Source organism: Aspergillus vadensis (genome assembly GCF_003184925.1).
Source record: "Aspergillus vadensis CBS 113365 unplaced genomic scaffold BO88scaffold_34, whole genome shotgun sequence".
In the NCBI taxonomy this organism is placed as follows: domain Eukaryota; kingdom Fungi; phylum Ascomycota; class Eurotiomycetes; order Eurotiales; family Aspergillaceae; genus Aspergillus; species Aspergillus vadensis.
Window position 1 is genome coordinate 249,280 of NW_020292072.1, and position 11,299 is coordinate 260,578.

General features: G+C 47.4%; 6 protein-coding genes across 6 annotated transcripts; 4 read left to right on the forward strand and 2 right to left on the reverse strand.

Moving 5' to 3' along the window:
- Nucleotides 1-1,803: 1,803 nt before the first annotated feature.
- Nucleotides 1,804-2,466, forward strand: BO88DRAFT_352091 (uncharacterized protein; the record flags this gene model as incomplete). Its single annotated transcript, XM_025703571.1, has 2 exons — nucleotides 1,804-1,821; nucleotides 2,032-2,466. Coding segments are annotated over 2 exons (453 nt in total), but the record flags the coding sequence as incomplete, so codon positions are not given.
- Nucleotides 2,467-5,640: 3,174 nt separating this feature from the next.
- Nucleotides 5,641-5,955, forward strand: BO88DRAFT_475294 (uncharacterized protein; the record flags this gene model as incomplete). The annotated part of the gene is made up of 1 exon (XM_025711867.1): nucleotides 5,641-5,955. A coding segment is annotated over one exon (216 nt), but the record flags the coding sequence as incomplete, so codon positions are not given.
- A 56-nt stretch (nucleotides 5,956-6,011) lies between these two features.
- Nucleotides 6,012-6,287, reverse strand: BO88DRAFT_352095 (uncharacterized protein; the record flags this gene model as incomplete). Its single annotated transcript, XM_025703572.1, has 1 exon — nucleotides 6,012-6,287. A coding segment is annotated over one exon (276 nt), but the record flags the coding sequence as incomplete, so codon positions are not given.
- Nucleotides 6,288-7,944: 1,657 nt separating this feature from the next.
- On the forward strand, nucleotides 7,945-8,479 carry BO88DRAFT_458501 (uncharacterized protein; the record flags this gene model as incomplete). The annotated part of the gene is made up of 3 exons (XM_025711043.1): nucleotides 7,945-8,022; nucleotides 8,085-8,240; nucleotides 8,315-8,479. The coding sequence occupies 3 exons, from the start codon at nucleotides 7,945-7,947 to the stop codon at nucleotides 8,477-8,479; spliced, it is 399 nt and encodes a 132-aa protein (XP_025557800.1).
- Nucleotides 8,480-10,112: 1,633 nt separating this feature from the next.
- BO88DRAFT_458502 (uncharacterized protein) lies at nucleotides 10,113-10,817 on the reverse strand (the record flags this gene model as incomplete). Its single annotated transcript, XM_025711044.1, has 2 exons — nucleotides 10,113-10,355; nucleotides 10,692-10,817. 2 exons carry the CDS (start codon nucleotides 10,815-10,817, stop codon nucleotides 10,113-10,115), a joined length of 369 nt encoding a protein of 122 aa, XP_025557801.1.
- A 156-nt stretch (nucleotides 10,818-10,973) lies between these two features.
- BO88DRAFT_352087 (uncharacterized protein) lies at nucleotides 10,974-11,162 on the forward strand (the record flags this gene model as incomplete). The annotated part of the gene is made up of 1 exon (XM_025703570.1): nucleotides 10,974-11,162. A coding segment is annotated over one exon (189 nt), but the record flags the coding sequence as incomplete, so codon positions are not given.
- Between the last annotated feature and the right edge of the window lie 137 nt (nucleotides 11,163-11,299).

The window sequence follows — 11,299 nt, forward strand, 5'->3', positions numbered from 1 at the left end:
TGTTATGATTTTTACATGTCTCTTAGGACGGTCATAAAAGCCTGTTATACTCAATGCTCCTGATGTTGGTTGAATATTATGTATATAATTCCACCCTTGCCCTACTATATCACGACACTTAATACATATAACCATCAATTAGCCTAATAAAGTCACTTCCCCGGTAATTCAGGGTAATAGCGTTCTGAAGCCAGTAGAACCATGTGTTGATCTCGTTGTTCTACGTGCCAAGCCAAGAGACCGAAACTCGAGGGCGTAATATTCGTTCGGTGCGTGTTCGAATTCCTCAGTCGGGCATCAAGTTGAACCCCTGGACAGCTTCCTCAGAAGGACTAGTCCCGGGCCTTCCCGAGCCCCAGCAAATGTTGATGGCCCAAGGCAACAACATGCAACTAGAGAAGCCAACCAGAGGGCGGTGAAAAGACTTGCTCGCCTGGGTAAAATTGCATCCTCTGAACGGATCAACGCTCCGGCAGATCCCCGTGACACACACGCGTTCCCCCCGCCCAAACAAAAATAACGCTATAGCAACTTGACCATGTCTACTCGGTGAATTCTTTCATGTCCCTACCCCACTTATTCTTCTTTTTCCCACCCGCCTCATTTGCCCTACCTGCGTTCTGCAGGTCATCCAGCCCCGCACTGGGTCCCCAATCGCGGTCGATTGGAGACCTCAAGAAGGCGACCATCACATTCCGAAAGACGCATGATAACGTCTAGCCTATCAGTTTCTCTTCAGCGTGGAGCCGAATCATGCTGCGCCAAAGGCAAAGCAGTATCGGGGGGTCCAGGTCTTGATGCGCGGGGAGAACCTGTCGAACTGATCGGGCATTTTGTTTGTCACAAGTGACCTCCAAGCACCAGCGGGGAATTTTTGTGTCAGCCGAACACAACACAACCCTACCTGGTCATTATCCTCAAGCTCACCACGTGAGCCAGAACGGTACAGTAGTCTTGTCGGATCGAATGATTTGCCCGTCCCCGAACCATCGGGCTCCGGATTCCCGAAGATTTTGGTTTTGCCCAGGTGTCGCTGGGCTGCCTCATCGTTGCGAGATCTCCGCCCCACGCATGACAAGACGGGCAATGCCCAAGGGCCTGTCATGTATGACCCGTCACCAAGGTCGATATCTGACGAGCGGACCATCTGAAGGCGTTGAACGCGTCTGAACGCCGAGTACGGTATGGATCAAGCAATCGGTTTGCCAGACACATGCAGACTCGCGACGTAAATCCTCTGCGTTATTCAGGACCCGGATATACTACAGATGGAATCGATTCCGAGTGAATACTGTATACATTGTATCGGCCCTCCCGAAAGTGCGTTCCATGTTCTGTTGTAGACAGATTGGCTTTCGAACCCTACCCAGGAAGCTAATCCAGGGGCGGTTACCAACTCTAGTTAGCTTATTTTACATAGAAGCCAATACGGAAGCGCCACTGATATTGATAATAAGGTTAGACTTTCGGGCTTAGGGTTCGAAAAGCTGTCTCCAATAAGTACAATATAGAATGCTGTTGCGGGCGGACCTGTACCACAAAAATTACATAAGCTAACTACTGTACATGACTAGCAGCGGGCATTGACGGATACGGACCTCCGTTCCATACGGGCCTCCATTCTGCCCGTGATGCACGATGTAGCACCGATGCTGGTAAGAACCGACGGCATGGCGCGAGCAGATCTTAGCTTCCTTGCGTCATGAGTGGATATACTCTGGCAAGTACTAGTCCCCAGCACCGCGTAGAGGTGCCTGCCCATAGCTGGGGTCTCTCAGAACAGGGTCCTAAGAACAGAAAGGACCTGTTCATCTGGGAACGGTCCAGGGCACAAGTGATACGACATGGGGCCCATGGCCATGTAGGGGATATCTCCGAAGAGAATGATACTAAACAGGCCCACCACTCCTGTCAGGGGATATCTCCGAGGAGATCGTACGACACAGGCCCGCCATTCCTGTGAAGGTGCACACTGTTGCGCTTGCGCATTCCAGTGAGTGTGGACAGGAAGCCTGGTCCTGGAGTGAACAGGACTGGGAGACGCCAGCCTTCTATCTCCAAGCGCTCCGGTCGCCCGGCAAGACCAACCGTGCAGCACTAGCATCCAGCCTCGCCAGATTCAAGTCAAGGACCATCATGTGGTGCAGAGGAAGTTCAAGAGTCGCCAAAGTGCCGGGTACGGTATCCGGTCATCTCTGCGCGTGCTCCCGCCTACCAAATGTCCAGGGGCACATGGTGACCATATACGAAGAGCAAAACCCGACTCTACGTCCCGAAATGACCGTGCCCTCTCAGGGTTTCGGCCCCAAGGCGTCAGGTCCTCAATCAAAGATGGGGCCGACTAGGGAAAAGAAATGTCGGCATAGACATGGCAGGGTGAAGATGTGCGCGACTGGTGGGACCGCGCCGTTGGTCAATGGGCGTCTCAGGTACACAGCGATACTTGGAAAACGGTTCCAGATCTGACCAGTGGGCTCAGTGGCGACCACCTGGAAACAGTTGGGCAACCGTGGTCCGACAGAGCACAGTGGCTACCGATTCCTTCTTTCGTCGTATTACTGTACTTTCCAGTTTCTATAGCACCGGTGCTCAGTACCCGACCGCTGTCGACTTGGTTAATCCACTAAGACGTCATTTTCCGAGTAATGCACTCGAAGCTGCTCAAAATTCACCTTGGGAAGCTTCTCGTCTTCCCGACCTTCAGAACGGACAATGCACCCCCTGAAACTCAATGGGACAAACTGGGATCATCGTGTATGACTAAAACCTGAATTCCATTACTTTGTATCGGCCTTTTTCATTAGGTCCACGTCTTATTGTCAAAATAGACAGAAGAGAGAGACCCTCGATGAGAGAAAAATCCACCTGCGCCCAGAGTGATTCCCGGGCTTTACAGTAATGTGTCACGGTAACAAGCGTGACCTCCTAGGTAGCATCAAGTTCTATATGAGGCAACACCATGGGCGGATCACATGGCATCGCGTCGAGTGGGTAATTTTTCTTTGTTTCGCTGACCTGAGCCTAATGGGTTCCTAGGCCAGGGTGACCGGCGCGCTCAATTAAGGTTTGTTGAGGCTTTCTTAGTTCCAGCACCACCGCTGAGGGCTTTTTGCGCGCCATTCAGGGGTATAAGCCTTGTAGTAGGTTTTTTTCTTGTTTGATTCTCGCATATTTCCCAGCTTCGAGGCGTCGACACAGATCTCGTGTGATTACACTATTTGTGGTCTTGGAAACACTGCGCTTGCGAGGGAGTGAAGAATCAAACGTGACCTTCCGGATTACTCTACGGATGGATAAGGCCAAAACGAAAGGGTCAATTCCCGTCTTGGTAGGAAACTGCTGGACGTCTCCATGCAATCTGGCCGAGCAGAACCAGCAGCCATGGCAAACTGAGGCTAACGGTGGGCAATTATACTGACTGGTACCGTGTGCTCAAGACGGAATATCTCAGTCATCGAGAGTCTGTCGGCTGGAAGAACAGAGAAAGTTGCCGTCGTGTTCTGCCTTGGTGGATGCTGCCACCAAGAGGGCCAGGCGGTTGTGCTCGTAGCGATAGAAATACCCGACTCTGTACTCTCTGAGTTTAATCACATACTATCATGAGTAGTCATGTTGCTTTCAGCTATGATAGTCCGTGCTATTACAGCACCTGTGTTATCAACTTCTACATACATCACCTGCGTTGCTTCTAATTCGGGTCATATTCTTGCTTCAGACAGTGAAGTCCATGCATAGCGGGCTCAGTCAGATAAGAGAATGTTGCGTTGACTGTTAATAATTGATAAATTCCCGACCACAAGACGCGAGCCCTGTCATAATCAACCGTGATTCTGTGCCTTAACCTGATATAGTACCGAGATTAGATTAGCTCAGCTAGATGGCCGGGGCGTTTAAGGAAAGCTCTTATTAGAAGCCTCTGTTCTCAGAAGCACTATCAAATATTGACCTGGATTATATCAATGAGATTGATGCGCGGGTTTTCCATAGAGACAATAATCAAACTCCAATCTCTCCTCATCTCAAGTGACTCGGCAAAGTATGATGTTCAGTCAGAGATCAAATCCATTCAATAGGATGATAGCAGTGCACAATAAGCCCTCGAAGAGTGTCTATCTGAAGAGTACCTGTCTGGTAGCTGGGTAAAAGACCTCGCACCAACAAGGTACTCTACCCAGGCTCTGCACAAAGCAGAGCCCGGTTGGGTCAGAAAAGGATAGATTTATGGTTCAAACAAGGTGTAAATTCCTCAAGGTGACCAGCCAGGACTGTGTTCAACTGAAACCACGGCTTCCCTGCTGGTACGCGAACGGTGGAGTAGAGAGAACCGAATTGTTCATTTATTTCAACAAATCTTCACCGGGTACCGAAACTTGAACACCCAAATTGAACACCCAAAATCTGCTCTATCACTTTACTACCATCATCATACGGCATCAGTCTTGGTAGGAATCGGCGAACTTGTAGGTGACCGTCTATTTCTCATCCAAAATGTGGTGGGCCCTTTGAGATGCCGGATCATGATCTATTATAACTCGTGCCTGGGGATCTGGATGTTCTGCAGACCAAGAAAAAGGGCAGGTGGAGCTGGTGGAAAAGTATTAAAAAGCTTCACCAGGTAGATACAGTCAAGTATTCCATTTAACCGTCTTCTTTGGAACGGGTACGCGCCATGAAAAGTTGCAGGACATTGATATCTGTAAAATTGCCCGGGTAGTATAGTGTTCCTAATCAGGTATAGAGCATCACACTTAACATCAAAGTACGCGGTCTATAAAGTCACCTTTATCAACGGCAGCCAGCTTTCACGCGACAGTGTCCCATCTTCTAATAATTCTCTTTCCCAAAGCATTATAAGAGATTACTATAAATATGACTTTCTATTTTCTACCCTACCCTAGTCCTCCTACTGGAGTAAGAAGACTGACCGGGTTTGAGGCTGAGTTAATATCTCCAGGCCCAGTGAGGATAAGATAATATTAGAACAGGAGATATTTCAACAGTACACCCAAGCATTTCTTACGGATACTAGTTTGCTTAAGTGGGAGTTACAGCAAGCCTGCGTACCCACCAAATAACAACAAGTACTCTTTTTGACTTGTTGCCACGAGCTATGGTTTAGGAGGTGCTTCTACAGGTAAACAACCAATTTTCTATAGATTTTTGGTTCTTTTTAAAGATTGGGCAGGATGCATCCTCCGCAATTCCGGCCGGGAACATATTCTGGTTTTTCTCCCGAGATTAGCCAAGGAATTCTTACTGCACAGCTTCTTCTCCACCAATTCTGAAACGGCATGCTCATGTTCTCTCCTGCAATCTGTGTATACCAGTCCGGACCTCTTCTTCCCTTGTCCAGGCGAATTCGTGTGTTCGTGATTCGACGCAATCTGCTGTTAGATTGGGAGTCCAAACACCTGCCCGAAGTAGGCAGAAAGATTCGGCTTATCGAATTTAGAAGCGCCGACTTTAGAGGGACATCCATTACGGTGTCACACCCCACTGCCATCTGATCGGCTCCGTCGTTTGACGGGAAGCGGGTGAGTAATATCGGATAAATGCAGACCAGTGTTTCTCCTAACGAGCACGCGTGATAGGTTGCGTCTCCGCTTTACGCGTGTCCACCTCAACTACGGTCCCAAAATCCAGACTTGCTATAATTTTAAGCGTGTTGAAAAAGGATATGGGCTGACTGTTTGCCTCGTCGTTGTGCGCTCTGCCCTGGGAGATGATCACGGCACTCACCCAGATGCTATGGATATGGCTGTTGAACACAAGCAATCTGGTGAGTCAGAGGAACGAAATGATGATACGTTTTTTGCAATCGATGTCCAAGTGGGAGTGCGATTGTGGTCTGCTTGAGAAGCCAAAAACATCGCTGACCGCTCCTATAGGACGATTTCTCTACTGCCAAAGGTAATTCTGATCCTCTGCTGCACGGTACCGATAAGGTGGAACATCTTTCTGTAATATAGCCGGTAGAAGGGCGATATAATCTGATGTCTATTCCGCGCAAGCTAGCGAGAAATGTGGGCGAATCTGTCCCCGTGCGTCCAGAACACCCAGGAAGGACCTGGTGGCGGCTGCGTAAAGGACGTGCGAATTGTCTCTAGACAGCCATAGCCGAAGCCAGTTTCCATATCAATACGCCCTGGGCATAGGAGAGCGTTATCCAGCTGGTTGATGATATTAATAGTCATGACCAAGATATGGCCTCCCCGCGCAGTTATATCATGAGTACTGTTAAGCAAAGCAGACATAGTAGTCTTGTTAAAGGATATTTTTAACTGTCTGCTTCTATTTTACTATCCTGTTCACCTTTGGAAGTCCCGCGGATGTTGTCAGGAATGTGATACCAACGTGCCTATGATAAAGTGATTCAAATACTATGGCCAGATTATGTTTCTTAATACTCACCGCTACTAGCCTCTACCACAAGAGTAACAGATAGGCGTTGGTCCCTACTTGATGTTCATCTACTGATAAGAGAGGCCCCCATACTATTCAGGACCCCAAGCAATAGCATGGAATGAATTAGCTGCCAAGTGTATTGGTAAGCAAAATCCACAGTAAGAAGACACCCTCGCGGTATAAAATAAACAGAGAATTACAGACTTTTCTCCACCTGTTGATAAGATCTAATGGATAATGACTGTGTGGTATTGAACCCTCAAATGCTAGATTATATAATAGTACTGTTACGCAAAATCAGCAGTCAATGAGAGAGGTAAGTTAACTCACTGTATTTAGAAAGTATATATACTTGCTTACTAATTTCTTGGTTATATAATTTTATCTCAGTAAGATAATACAATGGAAGCATCCTCTACAGTACCTATATAAACAGATTATAAGTATTGAGAATGATGCAACTGAAATAGTTAATTCCATTAGTTAAGAATTAGAAGGGATATTGAACTTTTCTAACTACTATTATAGTAAATTTAGGTATTATCAAACCAGCGCATTTTACGGGGATAACTGAGCCTAAACTAATGTATATTTATGCCTGAGGCATCTATAGACTCCGGCTAAAGAAAGTAAGTAAGCTGGTAAATAATCTGATATATAATTCTCTTCTAACTCTATTCCCTGTACCAGATAGAGTCTTCTCTGCTGTTAAGTTGCTTTCACTTAATTATCAGCCGAGTAACTTTTTCAAAACAGGATAGAGAAAACAATAGCTGAATTACAATATCAGATTAAAGAATAGCAAAGGCTGCGAGAAGCAGCAGAGTACTGTGAGGAGAAAGAGAGACAGGCACGAGAAAACAAGAGACAAGCACGAGAAGCGGCAGAGCACCATGAGAAGGAGGAGAGACAGGCGCGAGAAGAGGTAGAATGCCGTGAGAAAGAAGAGAGACAGGCGCGAGAAGATGCTGAATATTGAGTATAACCCAAGTCCCTGTTTCACCTCCTTGATTACTGCCACAATTCTCTCTTCCAAGCAATCTGAGTTGAGGCAGATACCACCCTTATTACTCAGGACAACACAGCTGACTCAGTGAACTGACTCTACTCCAAGTACATCATCCCTTAGCGTGCCTTTCCTCAACTACAGGAACAGATCTGGGATAAATTTAACTGTAATAATATTTTTATTATATGCCCACTATTCCCCTCTGATACCCAAATCGATTATGTTGTTATAAATATCCAGAACAGACTAATCTATTCGGAAGCGTCTCTTCGAAATTGAGCGAGACACGGTGGACAACTTTCTTGAGAAGATCATTGAGACTTTGTGAGATAATAAACCTTTTTAACATGAGTTTAGAATCCAAAACCAAGTCACCTTATATAATCACGCAAATCTGTCGGAAACTTCGCTCGAGAACAGCCTAGAACAAATGAATCTCAAGGACACGCGGACACCCCAACAACCGGCGAATACGAGGCGTGGAAAAGGCTGAGGACGAGGAAGAGAAGCCGCGCGGAGACAGACAAGGGATGGCACTGCGCGATGACGCAATCGGCGTGCTGACCAGTATTGCGTGCACCTTGTGGCGGATGAACGGCAATACCTGGGTATGCAGTGGAGTTCGAAGCGCCGCACAAAGTGATGATCCCTGAATTAACGGGGTGGTTAGTCTACACCCGATAGACCTCGCGATGTCATTGACCAGGAAGGCAAGACATTTGAATTCTATGCTGCCCGCCTGGTCGCGGCCATGGTCACTCAGATATTCTCATACATGATCGACAGTGGCGTTCGATACAGCTACATCTGCACAGGGGAGGCATTTGTTTTCCTTCATATCCCAAAGGATAATCCCACCATTATTCATTATTTCTTGTGTATCCCGAATCAAATGTGCAGGCGGACGGTGAATTGCGCCTCCACCGGACCGCTATCGGTCAGGTGCCTGCGTTCACCCTTCAAGCGCTGGCCATTGGGCCTGCGACTCGATGGCACGTTATGGCACACGACCAGCTAATAACTTGGAAAGTCGAAGTTCTCAACAAGTTGAGAGAAATTCCCTAAACTCTGTGTAGAGACCTGCTGATGTTTAATTATTGGCCCTCTCACTGGAAACGAGATCGGAAAATGCACAATACACGCGCTCGCGCTTGTTGTTAACCAGTCATATCTACACTGAAACACTCGTCCACTGAAGGCAGCGGCAGTGAGTAATAATTGCAATTGCTATCTGCCGCAGTAGTGTTGTGCAGTTGACCGAGCCGCGACCTAGGTAATAACCGAAGGGAAGTGAAAGGATACGAGCCGCGCGGGATAATAAACAGACTTATCAAAAGATGGGCATCCTACATGATCACGCTGCACAACTGCCTGCATCCGAGGCTTGGTTGACCGAGAATCTCTGGATATAAAGTACCCTGGTTGGAGACCCTACAGTAGCCAGATATACTCTATCGGACTGCAGCAGTTCACATATTAACTTCATTGTTAAGCATAAGATTAAGATTTTGGATTCAAACAGCTGCACATGTGTGGTTGGACAGGATACTGATATCTTGTTAAAGTCACCCCCCTTTCCCGCGGATATATGGTGATAAGTAAAAATTATGCCTGTGGAGAAGCAGTGTTGTTTTTAAGCTGAAGTGGATAATTATTACCTCTCTAGGAATTTATCTGGTTAATATATTCCTGTCTGTCTTGGGGACTTCAAGCCTCGTGTGGCATATTGGTACCACGGCTGAAAAATGACGCAGATGATGATCTTAAGCTGGTCTGGAACGCGGCTTCAGCATGCCATTCATGATGGGAACTTCTGCTTCTTTCACTAAGAACGCGACAGAGCTCTGACTGTGCTCCGGTCGCGTGGAGTTATCCACTGCGACAGTAAGTGGTGTAATATACTGTGGGATGATCTGAGTGGCCGCTTGGTTATTATTGACCTGGAGGATATGAAATGGTTGAAATGTCCCAGGGCCCTTGAATCCGTCTCTATGAATACACGGCAAACTCGCCGCGTCAGAGTGATGAAATTTAAGCCCGGCTTGGAAAGGGTGGAAATTCTGCAACACGGCAGTACCTTGAGCTTGTAACAATGTGTTCGGAAACGCTGCAAAACATTCCGACACAAGACGTCGTGGCTTTAACTTACACCGAGTACTAATACACATTTTGCAACACGAACCCTAAATGTTGCAAAGGTGCGGCTGCACAGCAGGCTTGGGCAGTGGAATTATCTACATGACCTTCCCAGGCTTTGCAGCTAGAGGTACATTCCATCAACCATCCCCCGTTGACTGAACTCCTTCGGAATCTTTTATTCAATTTCACAGCTAGCTCAAGTGCTTGGAGCTCACTTGGTTGGCATCCGCCTCAACAAGAGCAGGTGCGACTGCCACGATGTTTTTGATCTGGCTCAAGTTAATCAACAAGTGAGAGGTGAGCAGCAGCGCTCTGGTACCCACCTCACGTCCTTTTAGAGCCAAGGACTACAATCGTCGAAGGTTGTTCCTTACAACAACTGGTCCTTGCGTCGTACGTGCGTTGGACAGAAACGTTGACCAGGGCTCTCTGCGAACTCGTTAAATTCTCATATTTAAAGGTCAAATAGGCCCGGGCGAGAATTGCATCTTCAGACTAGATACCCCGATTCAACGTCAAGGAAATGCCTCCTACTATTCCAGCTTCTGGAGGAAGATGGTCACAAGGGGACTTTGAGTATTGTGGTAAGATTCAGCTGCTCCATGAACGTAGCAATCTCATCCAGGCGAAGCATGGCATCAAAATGTTTGTCGATCTTGAATACTGCTTCAAGCTGTTGCTCTAGCGCATTCGAGTCTTCGTGATCGACTCCATCAATTACGTTGTCGAACGGTATCGTCGGTATCAGACCCAGGGTGGTTTTCGCCAATGACAAAAGCAAGGTCTTAGTTTCTGGAGGGAACTAAAGCAGTTGAGTTATTCGAGTGTTCAGTGAGCCAGCGGTGTTGCTGATGTGGGATTGCGCAGTCCTGGCTATTTATATTCTCCGCATACTGGTCGAGGTCTGCGAGGAAACGAAGGATGACATATTACTCAATCTAAAGATATTTTAGACTCCAGCGGGACCGCGTAGGCGATCATTGACAATGTTGGCAGGTACGTTGGCCAAGGTCCCGCATGCAAAAAGTGCCAGCCGACAGAATACTTCCCTAGTTTGCGAACTATTCAAGGCGGAAAATCTACTCGGCAGTTCTCCAGCTTTGGATCACATGTCGCCCAAGCGATAGCATCTGCATACAGCATGCAGGATCTGTGTCCGAAGGAGGCGGAGTGAGAGCATGCTCGGGCTGTTAAAGCTCAGCCATGGTCCTTGCGAACACGCACTGAAGCCGACATTGGGCTCAATAACGTTTCCGCTACCCATTACAGGATACACTTCTTTTCATGGACCTCGACGTCAAATTCGAGAGTCAAACTCGAGAGTGGCCAATTCGTCGCCTTTGTCAATCCATCCGGCTGCGGAAAGACAACCATGATATCTTACTAGAGAGATTCTACAACTCTTACCAGCCGATAGTCCTTATCAACGAAACCACGACTCTTCGAAAGAATCATCCGCAACAATATATCCCTCGGACTCGGCAATTCTGAGTGCACCGAGATCAATCTGATTCAAGCGTGCGAGGCCGCAGATATTCACGATCCTATTACCTGTCTCCGGATAGATAGTCGACCTATCGGGCATCAATGCTCAATCATTCCTGGGTGAAAGACGACGACAACGTCCTGGTTTTATGCAGGCATTAGTACGCAGACCATTCCTCTACTCGATGAAGCGACATCGAATCTGCACCCTAGTCCCAAAAAAAGGTACAGGCAGTACTCAGGCGCTTGGCAGCGAAGGGA